Source organism: Pan paniscus, chromosome 14, assembly GCF_029289425.2.
Source record: "Pan paniscus chromosome 14, NHGRI_mPanPan1-v2.0_pri, whole genome shotgun sequence".
Classification (NCBI taxonomy): domain Eukaryota; kingdom Metazoa; phylum Chordata; class Mammalia; order Primates; family Hominidae; genus Pan; species Pan paniscus.
Genome location: NC_073263.2, coordinates 115,229,791 through 115,251,230, shown reverse-complemented (window position 1 = coordinate 115,251,230; position 21,440 = coordinate 115,229,791). Strand labels below are relative to the sequence as shown.

The 21,440-nt window shown below is 48.6% G+C and overlaps 1 protein-coding gene and 1 long non-coding RNA gene across 5 annotated transcripts in view; both read right to left on the bottom strand.

Annotated features, from left to right (window-relative positions):
- Nucleotides 1-21,440, bottom strand: part of TMEM255B (transmembrane protein 255B) — a 53,594-nt gene that overhangs the window by 26,500 nt on the left and 5,654 nt on the right. For all 4 annotated transcript variants that reach the window (XM_055097066.2, XM_055097063.2, XM_055097064.2 and 1 more), the window contains exons 2-3: nt 19,985-20,127; nt 17,037-17,099 (exon numbers count right to left, since the gene is read on the bottom strand). In XM_055097066.2, the coding sequence (XP_054953041.1) occupies nt 17,037-17,099; nt 19,985-20,127 (206 nt within the window). The remainder of the gene's footprint in view (nt 1-17,036; nt 17,100-19,984; nt 20,128-21,440) is intronic.
- On the bottom strand, nt 1,384-8,958 carry LOC134728842 (uncharacterized). The gene is made up of 2 exons (XR_010109700.1): nt 6,989-8,958; nt 1,384-3,377 (listed from the first exon to the last, which is right to left on the bottom strand). It is a non-coding gene; the product is annotated as an uncharacterized LOC134728842 (long non-coding RNA).

Sequence of the window (21,440 nt, the reverse complement as noted above, 5' to 3'; positions counted from 1 at the left end):
GGAGGCCTGGGGACGTCCAGCACCCACAGTCACGTCCAGAGTGGGGTCTCCAAGCCCAGCGGCAACCGTTCCTACTTCTGACCCTGACCAATGACCTAAAGGTTTCAAAACCAGGGAAAGCTCATGTTGGGGAGACTGAATTTCTAAATTTCTGCTGACTTAGAAGTTTCTTTAATTGAACTTTTCAGCTTTCCAGCCTCTCTCCTCCGGTGGGTCTATTTCTCTGTCAGTGGTCTAGGACCTCTCTTTGCTCATGCGTTTGCTAAAGACAACAGCAGGAGAGGTAGGACGAGCAGCAAACATGAGACCCTAGTGCCAGCTGAGTCATAAACCACAGCTGGAGGGTGAGGGAACCCCGCAAGCCTCCCTCTCTGCCCTGCAGTGTTTTGCCTGGAGGGCAACCTCTGTCATGGTGTGCAGGTGGAAATCAGAAGGCAAAGCCAGTGCCTGCGTGCAGGGCAGTGAACTTCAGGAAATGACTCTCAGCCTGGGCACTTTGCCAGTGACAGAGCAGGGGCATCACCGTCTTGGACAAACACTGCCATTTTAAGTTCCCTTTGACTAAAAACTGCCTAAATCCAGCCCCAGAAACATCAACTTACTGACTAATGTCAGCATGACCATAAACCACAAATGACACCTCCGACCAGAAACATTCCAACCCTGCAATAAAACTCTCCTCCACCCAGAAACATTCTGCTCCTGCAATAAGCTCCCCGCTTCCTAAACCCTTAAATACCCTTATATAAGAGAGAACACTCCTGACCTAAATTCACCAGAAGCCCCTCTCAGGTTTATTCTCCAAAATAAACCTCTCTTTGATAGTTGAGCCACTTTTCATGTTTCTTTCCTCTTTAACTCTTACATTTGGTGCCAAAACCTAGGACAGGTGTTGGGGCCAGAGGCTCTCTTGCAACCCAGGAAGCCATGAGCAGTGGCAGCTCGTCCCAGGCTAATTCCTAGATCCTGAGGGCCTCTGGCCACCTGCCTTGTCTTTTCTCTCACTTTACTTTCCGAGCAATTTGCATAAGGAGGACAACTGACCCGAAGGAAACTGTTGTTCCCTTGGGCCAGGGCTACTCCCCAGTGGGCTCTCAAAATCCTCAGGTCTCAGAAATCCACCTCCAACTGCTCACAATGGGCATTTCACTCTCTAACCCTTCTCTCCTTCTCCTCCTCCCTTCTCCTCCTCCCTCCTCCTCCCTCCTCCTCCTCCTCCTCCTCCTCCTCCTCCTCCTCCTCCTCCTCCTCCTCCTCCTCCTCCTCCTCCTCCTCCTCCTCCTCCTCCTCCTCCTCCTCCTCCTCCTCCTCCTCCTCCTCCTCCTCCTCCTCCTCCTCCTCCTCCTCCTTCTTCTTCTTCTTCTTCTTCTCTTCCTCTTCCTCTTCTTCTCCTTCTCTCTCTCTCTCTGTCTTCCTCACATGGCTCCAGTCTGGGAGGCGCTTTGCCAATTCCAACTGGAACATCCAACACCAGACATGAATCCAGCTGACTGGTAAGATCTGCCCTCCCCTGGCTTTCTCATGGTACCCAGGAAAGTCAGATCTGCTGTCCTGGTCCTCAGAGGACCAGTGGGATTAAGCTGGGGAAAATCTTGGGAACTCCCAGTCTCTTCTCAGGTTAATTGTCCTCTTTATAAACAGGAATCTGGGTCTCTGTCTTTCTTCTGGAGACACCTAGAACAAAAACAGACACCCTCGGCCTCCTCTTACCAGCTCACATGGGTGTCCAACAATCCCACATCCCTATGCCGTCCCCGCTTGGCTGTCTCCTTCACAACTTCACCAAACTTGGCTTACAGGGGAGCCTAAAGCCAAAGCGTTTAGTTTTTTATGGTAACACGGCCTGGCCCAATTCAAACTAGATAACGACAGCCAATGGCCCAAAAACAGCATCTTTGACTTTCAAATTCTCAGGGACCTTGACAACTTTATAACCAGGAGCAGCAAATGACAAGAGGTTCCCTATATTCAGGCTTTCTTCAGCCCTGCCTATGTCACGCTTGCACCCCTCATGAAATCCTTCTTCTTAAAGAAAACCCTCCCCAGGTCTTCCCTTCCTCCGAAATCCCTTCCTCCGAAACCCCTTCTGACCCTGCAGATGAACCCCCTCCGTACTCTCGACCCTCTGCATCTGCTCCTCACCCGACCAAACCCTCCACCCTGTTGGCCCCTCCTACCCCCAAGCCTTTAGCCCCAAACCCCGCCCATCGTCCTTCTCCACCAGTCACCCATTCAGAAACTACCCCAGCCAGTCAAGCCACCTCTGCCATTCTCCCTCTCCAGGAAGTAGCTGGGGTTGAAGGCACTGCTTGCGTTCATGGCCCTTTCTCTACGTCTGATTTTTTCCACGTCTGACTTGTCACGGATCCAACAGCACCTGGAATCTTTCTCTGAAAATCCCTCTCATTATCACAGGGAATTCCTGCACATAGCCCAATCCTTTACTTTAACTTGGCGTGACATTGACATAATTCTAACTCCACCCTCACTCCTGATGAAAAGGAGCGTATGGCATTCAGCTGAGGCCGACGCAGATAAACTCCATAATCAAACCCTAATATAAAACCCAGTGGCTAACGATGCAGGCCCCGTAGAGATCCAGATTGGACTTACCAACAGGGAGACACTGGCTTCAGGCAAAGAAACCACGTGATCACCTGTCCCCTCGCAGGCATGGACAAAAATGCCCATAAGGCAGTTAATTATGAAAAACTCAGAGAAATTACATAAGAGCCCCAGGAAAATCCTGCCCTTTTCTTACCACACGTCACTGAAGCGATGCTAAAATATACCAATTTGGACCCAGAATCTAGAGAAGGTCAAACTTTTCTCCCCCTCCAATTTGTTTCCCAATCCACCAAGATATCCAGAAAAAATTATAAAAATTAGAGGAGGGTCCCCAGACATGTCAGTGGGACCTCCTAAATGCAGCCTTCCATGTCTTTAACAACACAAATGAGGAACAAAGAATTCAAAAAGACAAACATCTCCATATAAATACCAGATGCTCACCTCTACTGTCCAAAAGTCAGCTCCACAAAAAGCCTCCTGATAACCCGAAAGAAAAGTCCCCCACCTCTCTGGGAGTCTGTTTCTGATGTGGCAACGCTGGACACTGGGCAAAGGCTTGTCCTAAACCCCTGCCCCCACCAAACTGTGCCCAACCTGTGGTCTCTGGGGACACTGGAAAATGGACGGCTCCCAACAGGGACACCTTCCCCATTCAGGTGGGGCTCATAATGAAGCCCCCTCCCCGCCGACCATCACAGGAGGAAATCTCATCACTGCCGGCGCTGACGACGGAGGACTGAGGGTGCCCGGATCCTGCACCCCCATGTCCAGTGAGTCCACGGAACCCAGGGTAACTGGGACGGTATCTGTAGGTCAGAAGCAAGATGGAGTCAGTTCAGACCGTTTTCACTGTCTCAGTCATAATTGTGCAATGGCAGTTTCATAACTTTAAATGATTACCACAGTTTTCATAAATGATCTAGGCAAGTGATTAAAATAATTAGGTAAATGTAATGGGACAAATATTTGTAAACAAACTGGTCATAATTTGGAATCTAAAGTTATATTAAATTAAACTACAGCTATTTCATTATTTAGGTTTTTCCAATAAAAATATATTGTAGGAAAGCATTCTTTCTAAAAATTGTATCCTTTTTAAAGGTTAAATAATTTGTGTCTAATTCAAAGCTTATTTAAAGGTTTTATATAAAACAAGGTAAAAGAAACCAGGAAATAAGAGAGATATAAAGAAAGTTACAAAACTAAAAAGTTGTAAAGACTGTTGGTAAAATAAAAATATCTTCAAAAATGTAAACAGTTGGTCTAAATTATGCAGGTCAAATATTAGGTTTATTAAATGCTTTTAGATCATAAACTGGTTCTTTGACTTAAAAATTGTTCAATTTATTTTGGAGTGTTAAATTCTAGATAAGGCCTGGGGATATAAGAAATTAGCCATGCCCCCTAGCTATGCAAAAAGGTATTAAAGAAAAGAGAATTTATATAAGAAAGGATCTTGTATGGTAAATTTTTGTCCTAAAGTAAAATAACTGGTTGTTTGAAGACAGGGATGTTTAGGACAAGTCAGAAAGTCAAGACATGTGGTAGCTTGTCTGCGTAGTCATAAAAGAATTTATACAAGGGAATTTATGCAAGAAATGATGTAGAATTTAAAGGTGATTAGGCCTCCTAAATGCTTTATAAAATGCCACTATGACTCTTAGCTGTACAACTTGCCTGCTTTATATCTAGGTAAGGCCTGGGACACACGGAGTTTGATGCTGGAATGAATCAGACCTTGTGTGCACTTCTGTCTAAGTCCCAGGCTTCACACCTACTACATCATTTAAAATCCCAAACTTACCAAGGTCTTCACCAAAAGTGAAGGTTGCTAAGAGTTAACAGTGTTACATGTATTTAAGACTATTGAAGAAACAGTTTACATGCAAGGTGTGTAAGGAAAGCAAAATATACTTTTGGTAAAAAGATTATAAGGAGGCACGGGAATGTGAATTTTTGCCTAGATTAAAAGGTTAAAGGGTTGTTTTAAGTTGGATAAAATAAAAATGAAGGTTTAAGCAAGTTGTGAATGGTTGATTGTAAGGGAAATTCTATTTGTAAACATATTGGCTAAAGTGAAAGGGGTATCCTCCAGTTTTTCTGCAAATTAAGCATTAAAATAAAAGCACAATGGGTTTCTCTTAGAGCACTAGCCTGCTCTTTAACAAAAATTGTAAAGAGTTATAAAAGGTCTATAAAAATCTTACCTTATGATCAAACATTAAAATTGGGTAAATATGTCTATAAAGTTTTATTAAGAATTGGGTTTAACATTAATAGTACACTAATGTAAAGGTGAAATTCGGCTTATTTGGTATAAAAATTATACAGGAAGCATTGTCAAATATGCAATGGTGTTTGGCCTTCTTTGGGCTGTGTTTGTATAAATATGTTATTGGTATGTGTTCCAAAGTTATGGGAGACTTCTATAATTCTGATATATTTTAGTGTACATTATCAGTAATAATCATCATTGTTATGTTAAAATTATTGTGTGCCACAAGGTAACAGATTTCCTTGTCAATTGTGTCTTTAACTATGGCTACCCTAAAACATTTTGTCATCCATAGGCAATTGTTGTCTTGTTTTGGTCCTGTTTAGAAGGTGGTTTTATAATCAGCTATAAAGCTTTACCAGGTGCTCTTCAATGCAGGTTTCTGATAACTTTGAAGACTGTGACATCAGAATAGAGGAAAAATGTTCAGGACTCTTGAAGAGCTAAAATGTTCATTAATATCAGGCAGGACAGGAATTAACTACATGAACTGAACCAACAGGAGATTGGAGTGATCATTTTGACATTTTGCTTAAAATGTTGCTAATCCTTTGTTTTGCTTTTCAGAGTCAAGGAAACGTCTTGCGAGCTACTGACAGCTTTTAACAATTTAGTATACTCCCATGAGCAAAATTTGGAGCTTATTTGTTCCTCTCTACCTGATTTTCTCCAGAATTTGGAAAGTATTTGTGACTATTCTTAAGTTATGGCAATACAGTGATTTGCATAAGTGCAATAAGAATCTGTTTTCTTTTGTAACAGGACACAATTGGAGAAACTGGTTATTTTACCAAGACTTTGGTTGGAATGGTGTGCTTTCCTTTAAGGAATCAAACTTGACTTATGAAGCCAAGAAAGGCCTTGGAAACTGGCCTCCTATTCTGTGTACACAGTCCCTGCACAGGGGTTCTGATCTGGGGTAAGTAAAGAATGTCACTTTCTGACAGACCAGGAACCTCAACAGGAGAGGAATTCACCCAACTCATAGGTATTTAATGGTACAATTCCATGGCTGGGCTCAGCTTTAAAAAGTCTTATCTCAGATTCCTTCTATAAAACAAAGTTCCATCAAAGACAATTTAAAAGGCCTGTGTGAAAAATAATTATTCTTGCTGCACTGTATACAAATAATTAAGCCAAGTATAATAAAGTAAACCAGTCCTACCATGCGTCTTTTAATAAAAATGGAAAACTGGAGAGAGAAAATTGTTTCAAAAACTATAGCACACCTGTTGTTAAATTCCAGTCTTGTCTGATGTTTTTCAATTGTTATTATTTTCTACAGTTTAGATTAAATTCTAACTTTTCTGGCTACCAGTCTCCAAAATAATGTTTTCAATTTTTCCTTTTTCCCCACTTTTCTAACTGGAAATCACTGAAACCTAAGCTGTGCTTTCTTAAAGCCCCGTAAGCTGAAGACGAGATGTATCAGCAGACGCTCCCTCTACGCCCCCAAAACAGACAGTACTTCCAGGAACAAATGCACCTCTTCCACTCCTAGATGTATCAGCAGACGCTCCCTCTATGGCCCCAAAACAGAGAGCACTTCCGGGAACAAATCCACCTCTTCCACCCCTAGATGTATCAGCAGACGCTCCCTCTATGCCCCCAAAACAGACAGTGCTTCCAGGAACAAATGCACCTCTTCCACTCCTAGATGTATCAGCAGATGCTGCCTCTAAGCCCCCAGAAGTCCAGTGCTGCATTCAGTGCCCCGTAAGGACCACTCTCTCTCAGCAGGAAGTAGCCAAAAAGAACACATCACCCCTCGTCCTTTTCAACTACAGGGTCTGGATTGACAGAGCAGGAACATCGCCATCTTGGACAAACGCCACCATTTTAAGTTCCCCTTGATTAAAAACCCCCAAAATCCAGCCCAAAAACATCAACCTAATGTCTAATATCAGCATGACCATAAACCACAAATGACACCTTTGACCAGAAACATGCCGACCCCAAGATAAACTCCCCTCTGACCCGAAACCTTCCAACCCTGCCATAAAACTCCCTCCACCCAAAAACACTCTGAACCTGCGACAAGCTCCCCTTCCTAAATCCTTAAATACCTTTAGTCTGTAAGAGAGAACACTCCAGACCTAAATCGGCCCGAAGCCCCTCTAGGGTTTATTCTCCAAAATATACCTGTTTTTGACTATTGAGCTGCTTTTCATGTTTCTTCTTTCTTCAACTCTTACAGCCAGTGGCCAGGAGTGAGCATTTGTGGGTGTTTCTCTATGGGTCAGTTTCTCTATGGGTCAGTGGAGGCCCTGCCCAGGCTAGAAAAAGATCAACAAAAACCTAATGTCAGGTTAGTGAGGCAGTTGAGTGAAATACGGACTCACCCAGGAAAAGACGCCACAGTACCACAGGTGATCATCGTCATATCATTACAGCAGGTGAAATCGGGACTCACCCGGGAGAAGACGCCACAGTACCACAGGTGATCATCATCATATCATTACAGCAGGTGAAATCGGGACTCACTCGGGAGAAGACGCCACAGTACCACAGGTGATCATCGTCATATCATTACAGCAGGTGAAATCGGGACTCACCCGGGAGAAGACGCCACAGTACCACAGGTGATCATCGTCATATCATTACAGCAGGTGAAATCAGGACTCACCCGGGAGAAGACGCCATGGCACCACAAGTGGTCATCATCACATCGTTACAGCAGCTGATACCATTGCTTGTTGCAGACCCAGCTACACCACAGGTTCAGACTCTCATCTTGCTGGGAGATGACATATTGAAGCTAAAGATCTCCTTTCCCTCTCTCACATCTCCACCCCTGTCCAAAATCACTTGATTCCTGTTTAGCCAGCTTTTTATACTGCAGGGTTCTGCCAGACAGGAACACGCCTGTCCTGCACTGATCCTGCTGGAGGGCAGCTTGTTCCGAGCCTTCCTCTACAGGAATGCACCCCATCCACGTCTCCTGACAAGCTCAGGACTAGCCTTGTGCTGTCCACCCCCTCAGGCCCTCCACCCTGGCACAGGCAGCTGTGGGCTCCTCTCTGTGACCCTGGCCAGCCCTGACCGGTCCACAGTCGTCCAGGAAACCCCCAGAGACCACGCAGCCCTGCCCGGCACCACCTGGATTGGTTATTGTTAGCAATGGCTTCAGGTGGTGAATGACAGGGTCAGCCAAGGAGGAGGCACTCAGGGGGAGGCAGACCCACAGTACCCACCCAGGAAGGCTCTGTCTGAGGCCGCCCAGGCTGCACAGGGCAAAGGCAGTGGCAGGAAGCGCCGCCCTCGCTGCCCCCATGACCTAGGGAGATGGCTCATCCCCCTCCTTAGGACAAGGGACCTGGTGCGGGGACCCTGGGGGTTCCCTTCCCGAGACCATCCTCCTTTGAGCAAAGCCTGGTGGACCCGGGCGGGAGCTGTTCTAGGTGCTGAAGCACGTGCATCCCACACACCGCAGTCCCTGCCTTCTGGGCTGAGTCTAGAGTCAGCACAGCGCTGGGGGAGCTGCCCCCAGAGACACAGCCGGGGCCACCGCCCCTCCCCTCGGCCCCACAGCAGTCTGGGGTGCACAGTCAGCGGGTAGAGCTGGCAGACTCCGCCACTGTCCAGCCCTGCACTGGGAACGGGCAGGCACTCCACCAGGCTTGACAGGAACTGTTGGCCCCGCCCAGGTCACATAGCTGGCAAGAGGCTGGGTCTGGGTTCAAATCCAGGTGTGCTGGGTGTAAAGAGAGGCAGAGAGATAGAGAGGGAGACAGAGACAGAGAGATAGAGAGGGAGACAGAGCTAGAGGGAGACAGAGATCCCCAAAGTGCACCACATCTTCTAACAGACGCCGAGGCTCCAGTGACATGTAACTCCCTGCGGAGTGGCCACAGAAACAGATCTGGCTGTGGCTTTCCATGAGAAATTCCAGGGCCCTGTCCAAAAATATGCAGATATTTGGACCCAGCCAGAAAATGAGTTGGATTTTCCAAACAAGCAGATGTGGATGCAGCTTCTGTGGCAGCAAAAATAGAAATTCCAGGTGTTGGTTTCAGACAGGGCACTTTACAAGCAGACAGCCCAAGCACCTGTGACCCTAGGCAAAGCTCTACCTCGTAACCAATGCATCCATAGGCGCTGGCTCCTGGGACCTGTGGGTGGGTGTCAGGGATGCTCAGCATGGGGTGTGGCTCTGCTGCAGAACGAGGAGGAGCTTTTCCTGCTCACCAGGGCGTCAGCACCACCAGCTCACGCATCAGGATGGGAGACAACCAAGGGAAAACCAAGGTGGGAACAGGTCGCCTGTGCCCACTGTGTCGGGAAGCTCCAGGTCAGCGACCCCTCTGAGTGTCACACTCGGCCCCACGTGTCCGGGAGGCTGCACCCCAGCCCCTGCTAACCAGGCGTGCCCAGGGAGGCAAGGCTGCTCAGATAGCAGAAAAAAACAGGCGTCCTGAGGCGAGGGCCTGCTAGGGCCCCACTGTGGCCGTGGGACGGAGCCAGCAGCTCTGAGGCGGGGTCACGTGCACAGCTCACAGCTCGGACAGCAGCAGGGTGGGCATGTGGCTCCAGCCTGCCTGGGCTCGACGTGGCTGTCGGGAGGATGACAGGAAGCAGGTGCCGCCCGCAGAAGAGAGGTGCGTTTAAGAAACCAGAGCCGCCGAGTCGGCCCCTGAGTGGCAGGTGCACGATCCCACAGGCCTCCAAGCTCAGGGGCCTAAAACCTGGGACTTGGTTGATTTTCCTGTAACTAGACCTAGTTTCTGTGGCAGATGCCCAGGCAGCCAGAAAAGAAGGCAGGGCGGGCGGCCCCCAAGTCGCTCCACTCACCCACCCTTGTGCCAGTGCCCACCCTTCTCCCAAAATTAACCCAAGTCTGGAGGGTTCAGGTGGCAGCGTCTTTGAGCAGAGAGTGGGGGACGGGACAGGGTCCTCTTTGAACTTCACCCCGTCCCCTGCAGGTGTGGCCTGAGGCGTTTGCATGGAGGAGGTGTGGACTGGTGTCCTGGGCAGGTCCCACTACGGTCCAGGAGGGGCGGCCCGGAAGACTCAGCCTCAGCTCACAGGCCGCACATGGCTGCACACAGAGACCTGCCGATGCCACAGGCCACGTGCACCTGGGAAAGTCTGACTCAAGCCACCTGTGGGGCCGCAGGGGTCCCATGGTCCCTGGGCGGGGATGCGGGGCCACCGGCCTCAGAGAAACACCCCCCAGTGCCTGACAGGCACGGAGAGCTGGGGCCTCATCAGGGCCACACGAGCTTCAGGGAAAGAGGCCTCGGTGGTGAGGCTGTGGGCCCGGCAGGACCAACCCCGAGCTGGGTGCCCAGCGAGTGTGGCCGCCTGTGCCCATGCTCCGCCTGTGCTCCACTCCCTTAGTTATTCCCCCGCTGTGGGTGAGGTCGTGGGATCCAGGGTTGGATGGCAAGTGGATGGGGCCCACTCAACGCCTGTCCTCCAGAACACCCGGCCCTTGTGGGACATACTTGGGGCCGTGGGGCCTTGGCACGGGCTCTTGCCCTGGGCAGCTCACAGTGTCCTCACCGGTGACCCGCAGAGCCGCCCAACACTGCCATCCGGGGATCCCAGAAACCACTCTCCACCAGCCCCACCCAAAGGGGCGGAGACCCTCACAGCTTCCACAGGAGAAGGTGCAGGGCCCAACGCCCCAGGAAGACTGATGGGGCTCCCACGACAGCGAGGCCCTGAGCAGAAGCTAAGCAGGGCGCAAGGAAGGCGGCCGAGACCTCACCCTCCAGCACTTAGAGGAATGGAGAAAACGGGCTCAGTCCAGACCAAAGACTTCTGTGTATGGTGTGTATAGTATGTGTGGTGTGTGTGGTGTTGTAGTATGTGTGGTGTGTGGTTTGTGTAGTGTATGTGGTGTGCATTGTGTAGTGTGTGTGTCATATATGTGGTGTGTGTAGTGTATTGTGTGGAGTGAGTGTTGTGTATTGTGTGTTGTGTGTGTTGTGTGCTGTGTGTGTTGTATGTGGTGTGTGTGGAGTGTGTGGTGTGTGTGGTATGTAGTGTGTTGTGTGTGCGATGTGTGTCATGTGTGGTGTGTGTTGTGTATTGTGTGGAGTGTGTGGTGTGTGGTGTGTGTGATGTGCATTGTGTGGTGTGTGTCGTGTGTTGTGTGCAGTGTGTGTGGTGTGAGTAGTGTATTGTGTGGAGTGTGTGTTGTATATTGTGTCTTGTGTGTGGTGTGCGTTGTGTGTGGTGTATGTGGTGTGCATTGTGTGTTGTGTGTGTCGTGTGTGTTGTATGTGGTGTGTGTAGTGTATTGTGTGGAGCATGTATTGTGTATTGTGTGTTGTGTGTGGTGTGTGGTGTCGTGTGTGTAGTGTATGTGGTGTGTATTGTGTGGTGTGTGTCATGTGTGGTGTGTGTGTCATGTGTGGTGTGTGTTGTGTATAGTGTGTGTGGTGTGTTGTGTGTGTCGTGTGTGTTGTATGTGGTGTGTGTAGTGTATTGTGTGGAGCGTGTATTGTGTGTTGTGTGTGGTGTGTGTAGTGTGTGTGGTGCCGTGTGTGTAGTGTATGTGGTGTGTATTGTGTGGTGTGTGTGTCATGTGTGGTGTGTGTGTCATATGTGTGGTGTGTGTTGTGTATAGTGTGTGTGGTGTGTGGCATATGTGGTGTGTATTGTGTGGTGTGTGTCATTTGTGTGTTGTGTGGTGTGTGTGTCATGTGTGTTGTGTGTGTTGTGTGTGTGTGGTGTGTGGCATGCATGTGTTTTGTGCTGTGTGGAGTGTGTCGTGTGTGTCTGTGCGTGTGCACATACGTGGGGCACAGGAGAATTGCCAGTTAACACTGTTGTATGCCCTTCCCTTTCCCATCCCTGTAGGACCTATGGGACTGTGCCAGGTTACAGAGCTCTTCCTGAAATCAATGATTCATATGTCTGTTTGGGTGAGGAGCAAACAGTAACTCACTCAGCAGTGGAAAAATATCTAAAGCTGATGTGATTTGGGGCATTCTTCAGATGTCACCGGAGACTAACATGATAATGGGTAGGGATAATGGCGAAGCCATTCCTAATGATCAGATTTCATCCCTTAAGTGAACAGAGTGAAATCTTTATAAATGAAATGATGCCATGTCTGGCATTTGCTTCTAAACAACATAGGAAGAGAAGAAGCAGGCGGGGGGTGAACAGGACAAGTGATGGAGTTGGGTGGGGGGGCATGGAGGGTTCATTATGCGATTTTCTCCACCCTTGTATGTGCTTAAAGTTTTCTATGGTAAAAATTTAAAATAAAAATAAATCGAGAAAAAAGTGTTCATGTGTATCTGGATGCATTGGAAATACACGCGTTCTCTCTGTAGCTGACGTTGACAGCCTGCCTTGCTGCCTTTTGAAATAACTTGAATGTTCTGACATCTATGCACTTAAAACCAGTGTATAACAATGACCACCACTTTCTCGAAACCTGTCATGAACAAGACATTCTCATGTGCATTGGCTCAAATGTTCCCAGCCACCATGCAAATGAAGAAACTGAGGCTGAAATGCTTCAGTAAGTTTCCTACGATCACGCAGCACTCACGGACAGCCAGGTTCCAGCTACCACAAGTATTAAATTAATGTGAGATTGTGAAATATGGGTTCACCATACAACATCAGCCCAGAAGAATGCCTCTCCTGAAAAGGCAGAAATGAGCTTGCACAGGCATCACAGACAACCCCTCAGAGGCTCTGGTCTGGGGCATCCGGGTGCCCTCCTCACCCAGGTGAGGGAAGCCCGTGGACAGGTGAACACCACACGGCTCTGGCAGTGGCCGTCACTCTTGGGTCTTTATCCTGTCATTCCAGTACCCATGTGTTTTTACCGAAGCCATAGAAATGGTCCCCATGCATCCAGATTGGAAAGGAAGAAGCAAAAGTGTTTCTATTTGACATGCTCTAGTAGGTAAAAAATCCTGAGGAATCCATTTTTTAAAGAACTACTAGAACAAAGAAATGAGTTCCACAGGGTTGCAGATATTAGATCAACATACAAAGTCAACTGTATTTCTAAACACTTGCAATGGACAACCCAGAAGTTAAATTAAGAAAACAATTCCACTCAAAATAGCCTCAAAAAGAATAAAGTACCCAAGAATAAATTTAATTTGGTAAGTACTTCATTTGATAAATACTGAAAAATAAGTAAATTTGATACAAAACTTATACTCTAAGAACTACAAAACATTGTTTTAAAAACTAAAGAAGGTCTAAATAACTGGGAAAACATTCCATGTTCATGGATTGGGATACTTAACATTAAGATGGTAACACTCCCTACACTGAGCTACAGATTCAGCACATCCCTACCAGAATCCCAGCTGGCTTCCTTGTAGAAATTGACCAGTTGATTCTAAAATTCATATGGAATTGCAAGGGATTCAGAATTGCCAACGTAATCCTGAAAAAGAACAAACCTGGAAGACTCACAAGCCCTTATTTCAAACTCACTCTAAAGCTACAGTAATCAAGACTGTGGTACCGGCACAAGCAAAGACATATAGATTAAAAGAATAGAATTTAAAGTCCATAAATAAACCATATATGTATGGCCAATTAATTTTCAACAAGGGTGCCAAGACCATTCAATGAGAAAAAAACAGTCTTTTCAGCAAATGGTGCTTGGACAACTGGATGTCCGTAAATGCATGAACATGGGTCCCTACCTCACACCATGAAGAAAGTTAACTCAAGGCGGATCACAGAACCAGATGGAAGAGTTAAAACTATAATAACTCCTACCTCATACCATACACAAAAGTTAACTCAAAGTGGATCACAGACCCAGATGGAAGAGTTAAAACTATAAAACTCTTCTAGAAAAATCTAGGGGTAAATCTTCATGTCCTTAGATTTGTAAAACATTCTTAGATATGACACCAAAAGCATGAACAACAAAAGAAAAAATAAATTAGAGTTCATCAAAATTAAAAACTTTTGTGCCTCAAAGGACACCATTAAGAAAGTGAAAAGGCAATGTACAGAATGTGAGGAAATATTTGCAAATCACATATCTGAGAAGCGATTTGTATCTAGAATACATAAATGACTCTGATGACTCAACAGGAAAAGGCAGCCCAATGTAAAAATGAGCAAAGGAAATGAACAGACATTTCTCCAGGAACATATGCAAATGGCCAATAGGCACATGAAGAGATGCTCGACATCACTAATCATCAGGGAAATGCAATCAAAACCACGATGAGATACCACTTAACACACATTAGATGGCTAGAATCAAACAGTCAGTGACAAGTGCTGGTGAGGGAGTGGAGAAACTGGAGCCCTCATGCCTGTCTGTGGGAATGTAACATGGGGCAGCCACTTTGGAAAACAGTCTGGCAGTTCCTCAAATGATTAAACAGCATTACTGTATGACCCAGCAATTCCACTCCTAGGTACATGCCCAAAAGAAATGTAAATGCATTTTCACACAGAAACCTATGTACAAATGTTCACAGCAGCATTATTCACAACAGCCAAAGTCTGTAAACAGCTGTAATGTCCATCAACTGGTGTATGGATAAGTGTGGCCCATCCATACAGTGGATTATTATTATTATTATTATTATCATTGTTATTATTATTATTTGAGACAGAGTCTTGCTCAGTCACCCAGACTGGAGTGCAATGGCTCAATCTCGGCTCACCGCAACCTCTGCCTCCCAGGTTCAAGTGATTCTCCTGCCTCAGCCTCCTGAGTAGCTGGGATTATAGGCATGTGCCACCATGCCCGGCTAATTTTGTATTTTTAGTACAGACAGGGTTTCACCATGTAGGTCAGGCTGGTCCTGAACTCCTGAACTCGTGATCCGCCCACCTTGGCCTCCCAAAGTGCTAGGATTACAGGCGTGAGCCACTGTGTCCGGCCCATATAGTGGATTATTATTCAGCCATAGAAAGCAAGGAAATTCGGAGGAAGCTTAAAGACACCATGTGCAGTGCCAGACACCAGACACAGAGACCGCACATAACACGTTACTCCCTCCGCACGCAAGCCCAGACACCAGACACAGAGACCGCACATAACACGTTACTCCCTCCACACGCAAGCCCAGACATCAGACGCAGAGACCGCACATAACACGTTACTCCCTCCACACACAAGCCCAGAGTAGGAATCTACAGAGAACACATATCACACATTACTCCCTCCGCAAGCAGGCCCAGAGTAGGAATCTACAGAGACAGGAAGTTGATTCCTGGTTGCTTAGGCTGGGTAGGTAGGGTGCTAAGAGAAGGGTGTGGGTTTCTTGCTGATGTGATTCATGTTTTAACACTGGCTGTGCTGATGGTTCACATATCTGCGAATACACTAAAAACCATTGAATTGTGTGCTTTAAATGGGTGAGTTATGTGGAATGTGGACTATATCTCATTAAAGCCATTTTTTTAAAAGGAAAGAAAAACAGACCCACACTGCCCACCCATCCTGTGCATCGCCAAAGCCCAGCTTCACACCCAGCTTCTGCCTCTTTGGGGAAATCTTATGGAAAAGTCTTCAGGAGGCCTTCCCTCCTCAGGCCCACGCAACTCCCTGCAGGCACCAAGCAGCTCCAGACTCTGAAGAGATGCTGTCTAGAGACCATCATGGGGGCATGCTGGCTCCCAAAGGTGGCCTCTGTTTCCAACACCATTCTGTGACTGGTGTGTGTGAGGCCTTTGCCCACCCTGGTCAGCTGTGACGCCCACCCTCGGGAGCCAACAACAGGGGGTGGGTGGGAGAGGAAATGCCGGGCCTATCTCTCCATCTCTTTGCAACTGCTAGCCAAGAACAGCAGCTCACCCTGCAGTGCACACTGTCTCTACTATGCAGAACAGAACACTTTGCTCCACCAGAATCCCAGTGTCTTTGCAGCCACCCCCAACCCCTCCAGGGACCTCCCACCCTCACACCATCAGGCTCCATCTGCCCAAGGGTCAGTTTCCTGGGCAGCAGTGGGAGTTTGCTGGGTCCCATGCGGGGTGATATGGTTTGGCTGTGTCCTCACCCAAATCTCATCTTGGATCCTCATGTGTTGTGGGAGGGACCTGGTGGGAGGCAGTTGAATCATGGGGGCAGATCTTTCCCGTGCTGTTCTCATGATAGTCAGTAAGTCTCACAAGATCTGATGGTTATTACAAGGGGGAGTTTCCCTGCACAGGCTCTGTCTTTGCCTGCTGCCATCCACGTAAGACAGGACTTGCTCCTCCTTACCTTCCGCCGTGATCGTGAGGCTTCCCCAGCCACGTGGAACTGTGAGTTCAATTAAACCTCTTTCTTTTGTAAACTGCCCAGTCTTGGGTACGTCTTTATCAGCAGTGTGAAAACAGACTAACACACAGGGTTCCGAGGGCATACACCGCGGCCCAGCCATCTTACCCTCCCTCTCGGCCTGGGAACTGGGAACAGGCAGGGGTTGGGGGCCCGACACAGGTCATTTGCACGCTGGATGATACAGTAACATGACAGCCGGTGCAGGGAAGAGCTGAGAACTCCAGCCTGCTCTGAAGCAACAACTGGGAGATGAGGCAGAAATGGCCCAACCACCTCCCCTCTAAACCCTGCTCTTAAAATTCAATCCTGGCTGCCACCGTGAACTGACAAAATTAGCCAGTTTTTGTTTTTAAAGTTACAGTCCCCAAAACAGTGCATCAACAAAACAGACTTCCAGCTGAACCTGATCGCTGTTGCCGCGCATACAGCCATGAACATCATGGACAGGCAGTGTCTAGATTTCACTCTGCATTGCTGCCATGTGAACCGGGGGCTCCCTCCTGGTTTTATGTCTTTACCTCTCCTCTTAGTCTGGGCAAGATAAACATTAACCAAACTCAGATGAAAAACAAGACTCTAGAGCCACTGGTTCAAAAGGAAGAGAGGCTTATGCACATGTTTTTGCCTGAACTTTACACACTAGGACTTAATTTAATTTGCCACCCCCGTCCCAAACTTCATGCATTCTCTGAGCTTCCCAGGCCTCAGCGTTGGTGGTTGCACACCATGTGAGGTTGATACACCAGCAACCCAGGGCCATGCTCGCTTAGACTAAGGTGTGAATGGTACTCGCTGAACCCTGTATCCAGGACTGTGCAGGCCACAGCCCGGGAACCTCAGAGCTGGTCCTGTAGACACCAGTGTGCTGGGGAGGCAGGGCTGACTCATCTCAGAGCCCCAGTGCAGCTGTACCATCCCCTGATGAGGGACTCATGCTCCCCACCACCCCATGTACTTTCTTACCATTTGCTTTCTATTCTCCACCAAGTTGATGCCAATAATTCCTAAGAAAGATCCAAAGCCGAGCTAAAACCAAAGGGAGAACGAGAGAGAAACACTCATTAACGTGCCTGGAAGCTTAACACTGACATTTAAAGCAAATAATCCCGCCCTCAAAGGCATTTTATCCAGGGACGAAGGCCAGACATCCCCACCTCAAGAACCTCAACCACTGAGCAGCAGGTGCATCTGCTGGCGTTGGGCAGGCGTCTCTGCAACGTCACCTGTCCTGTCTTCTCTGCTCAGAGGTTTTTAATGATGCATCTGTTTGGCTTGTGACTCTGGGGTAAGAGAAGTTCCCACTCCTCCCCCAGAGACAACATCTTTTCAGGGACCCAGGGCCACAAAGCACCACCATCTGTCCCGTCTTCTCCGGGCCTGAGATGCCCCTGAGCATGGCTCCTGGGTAAGGTATTAGGGAACTACAGCCGTGTTTCAAAAGAAGGGTTGCCAGGCACCAGGGCCACCTGTGACCCCTGCTCAGACGGCCTAACTCTGGCTGCTGCTTCGGGAGAGTGAGCAGGGCAGACCGTTAGCAGGGAGGTGCCAGGTGTGGGGAAAGGGCACCTGGGCCAGGCACAGAGGGGGCACCTGGGCCAGGCACAGAGGGGGCACCTGGGCCAGGCACAGAGGGGGCACCTGGGCCAGGCACAGAGGGGGCCCCGGGCTGCAGCACAGGCCACCAGGGGTCCGGCGGAGCCCCCTTGCTCCACAGGAAGCCCCAGCTCTGGGCAGAAAATGATACCGGGATGTCGGGAAATAGACATGGGACTGTGCTGTCTTAGAACAGAGGCCACCGGCCGGGCATCCGCACCCTCCACCCAGGGCCCGTCCTGGCAGGTGACGCCTACCTGGCAGAGGAATTTTTAAAATCAGTGTGAAGAACATGCATTTCAGCAACACCCACCGAAAATCTGGCTCAGAGCAGCCAACATGGAGCTGCCAATGATCGTGCCGAGGCCTAAGACGGCTCTTGCTCGCACACAGGTGCGCCGGGCCGGTCGCACTTCCCAGTGAGTGTCTGTTGGAAGGGGTGGCCCGCCCGGCACAGCCTTGGAGTTGCTGGGGCCGTGGTGTCAAGTTTAATGCACTGGAAACCGGACTTCTTTATGTAAATAGTTTTGCCTTTTCTGTAATTGTCTGTGCGTCTGTGGTGATAGACACGTACACATGTGGCTTTCACCAATGGTTTGAGAATTCTCCAGGGATAACAGGAATATTTCTTCATGTGCTGAGCTTCAAAATACTGCAGTTCAACTCCACACGTCAAAAATATCAAAATTTCACTTCGATATACATGTATTAAAATACATCTGTTACACTACGTTTTATTTTTTGGGGATTTGAAAAAAACCACACCTTTCTTGAAAATGTTGAGATGTTTTCACGTTCTGGCCGCTTCTTCTGAGATCAGCTTTTTAAGTCTCTACATTGGCAGAAAGTCTCCACAGAAGTGACTCTTAGCCACGTTTCCTTGAAGCTGCTTTTATTTGTCATCTCCCTAGTTTGCTTTCAGAACTGTCTGCGCTACAGGTCATTTCAATCTGGTCAGCACAGCATTAATTCATCGCCCAGAAGGTAGATTCTTTACAGAGCATAGCTTGAGTGTTAGCCATTGATGTTTTTCATTATGTTATTTTGAGGCAGCTCTTAAATAAGCTTAAGAACAAACCAAAAAAAACAACCACTCAAGGCTGATCTTGATGTTTCGCAAATCACTTGGAGGTCCCTCCTCACAGCCACTTGCCCTCTGGGCTCCCCTTTCTGCCCAGGAAGCAGAAAAGCCCCTCACATGAGGCCAAGGTCCCCACACCATTGGCCTCTTGCAATTTTACTGATAAAGCTTTTTCTGCACAGATACTATTTCTATATATTTATTCATAAACTCTACACAGGTAGATAGTGTAGATGTCTAAGGCACACCCTAAGATATAAACAAAGGAAAATATAATGGTGAAATAAACAATATTTATAAAATATTTCTAAATACTGAGGGCCAAAAATCTTTCATCTTTGCTGATTGTCAATATTATTACCAATCTTGGTAGTACTTTAGGTGAGAGTAATGAGATTGAAGAAGCCGCATTTTAAAATCTTGCTTTAGCACTTTAGGACGTAGCAACCAGGCTCTGGGGCGTGTGAAGGGCATCGCAGCTGATCCAAGCCACTCCGACAGAGGTTCACTGTGCAGAATGCAGGCACTTAGGAGAATTCTTTGACTAACGACAGAGGATGTAATTTCATAGTTCAAAAAACCTTGATACTTTTGAATCTGGGTGACCAATTCTTGCCAATTAGGTTACCATCAATTTACCTCGCCGCCTTACTGTCCAAAATCTGGCCTGACGGGTGGATGAGGTCAGCACCACCACCTTCTGGCCGTTCCCACGTGATCACGTCACTAATACGATCTTTGACCCACGGCTTCTTGGTAGGAATCGTTTAAAGTTACTTTCCCCTTCCATGGGCTATGGTGGTCGACCTGGTCCCTCAGGGTAAAATCCTTCCAGGACGCTTGGGGAGGCTCTGTCCGGCCTCTTTGGACATCCTGGGCTCCTGGCCCCTCCTCCACCTTGGACATTTCCTGTTGCCAGGCTCTGGCCCCCCTCCTGCCCTCTGGTCACCCTGTGACCACGTCGGGCCAACCCAGACAATGGAGGGCACCTGGCCCTATTTTAAGGTCGACTTGGACCTCAACCCCAATTCCCCTCTGCCTTGGACCTGCCACTGTCCCAGGTCCTGGGGACTGGGATCTGCATGTCTGTGGGGGCCATAACCCTGCCGACCACAAGCACTGATCGAAGCCTCCCCACCTTCAGCCCCAGCCCTGTGAGCTGGCGTGGACTCCACCCTGAGACAGCCACACACCACCCTGCCCTCCCCGGCCCAGGCCGCCCGCCCGGCGCACTCACAATGATCCCTGGGTAGTAGCCCCCCACGGTCACATTCTCCGTCCTGGTGGTGGCAGCCAGCCCGACGGTCACTATGAGGACGGACACCAGCAGCAGAGACCCCACAAACCAGAGCGACGTCTTCTTCCTCCTCGAAAGCCCTTCTGTGGGGAGGAAGGCGAGGACCTGTCAGTGAGGGCTCAGGCTCAGGAGGGCGTCAGGCCAGGCTCTGGGCCGTGCTCCGTTACCCAGGGGTCCTGGGATGCACTATCCCCGCCTGCCTCCAGGCCCACCTCAGGGGACCACCCCCAACCTCCATTAGATAACAGAATAAAATCTCTGGACCACAAGCCACTATACTGGATAGCCTGGTATTTGTGGCCAAACCTAATTCTAACTGTCACAGAACTCAAGAAAGCAAACTAGAAAGGACTCCTTCCTACTGGCTGCCTCTTCCTCTATCTGACTTTCTCCCCCTGGTGTCCCCAGGAGGACAGGAGCATCTTTTGTTTACTGTTTTATCATTACCATTCGCTCACAGACACACCCTCTCTACCCGCCTATCCCAGCCACACCCAGAGGGGGAGGGGGCTGCCACCAGGGGAGGGGCAGGGAGAGAGGAATGCACACAGCAGCCGTCCAGCTGTGCCATCTGTTTTGCTTTATTTTTTGAAAATTGAATCATCTTGATCCCTGTGTGACTCCAAACAAAATAGGGGATTTAAAAAACCATGGTAAGGTCTTCCTACTCCAAGAGTTTGAAAATCAACATTTGTGTGTGTGCACATGTGTAAGTGCGTGTGTGCAGGGAAAGCAGACGGCACACTGGAGAGCCGCCGGCAGCGAGGACGGCCGTGCAGACATTGTCCACACCCTAGAAGGTCCGCATCTGAAGATTTACACTTCTGCAATCCCATCAGCAGAGCTCAATGGCAAGGCAAGGTTATCGCACCCAAGGAAGGGATTGTTACATCCTCAGAAATGAGTTTCACAAAACTATAAATCAATGTGCAGATGCAGAATTGCTCTGCTGATCTGAGAGAGCCGTTTTTATCCAGCTGACCCAGCAAGGGCGTGGCCTTGGTCACGGCCTTCCTTCAAGGCCCTCTCGGACTCAGCACAGCCCCTGGCACAGCCACCCTGCCTGCCTCTTGACCCTTGCAAAGATACACTTGTCCCAAGAATCTCATCCTAAATCGCTTTTTACCTTCCACCTTGGAGAGGACCAGATCACTCCATTCGCCAATGTAATAAACCATCGGCTCCCACCAGCCAGCCAGGCTGCCCCCGTCTTGGACCCACTGCACCGAGGCGGCCAGTGGCACTGTCCTTGGTGTTACACTCCAGGCTGCAGGCAGTGGTTTCAGCCTCTCCCTGGTTGCCCCATCTCCTGCCTCCTTAGAGGCAGGCTTGTTGCGGCATCCACAGGGCCTTTGCACCTGCTGTCTCCAGCTAGACACTCCCAGCACTCCCTGAA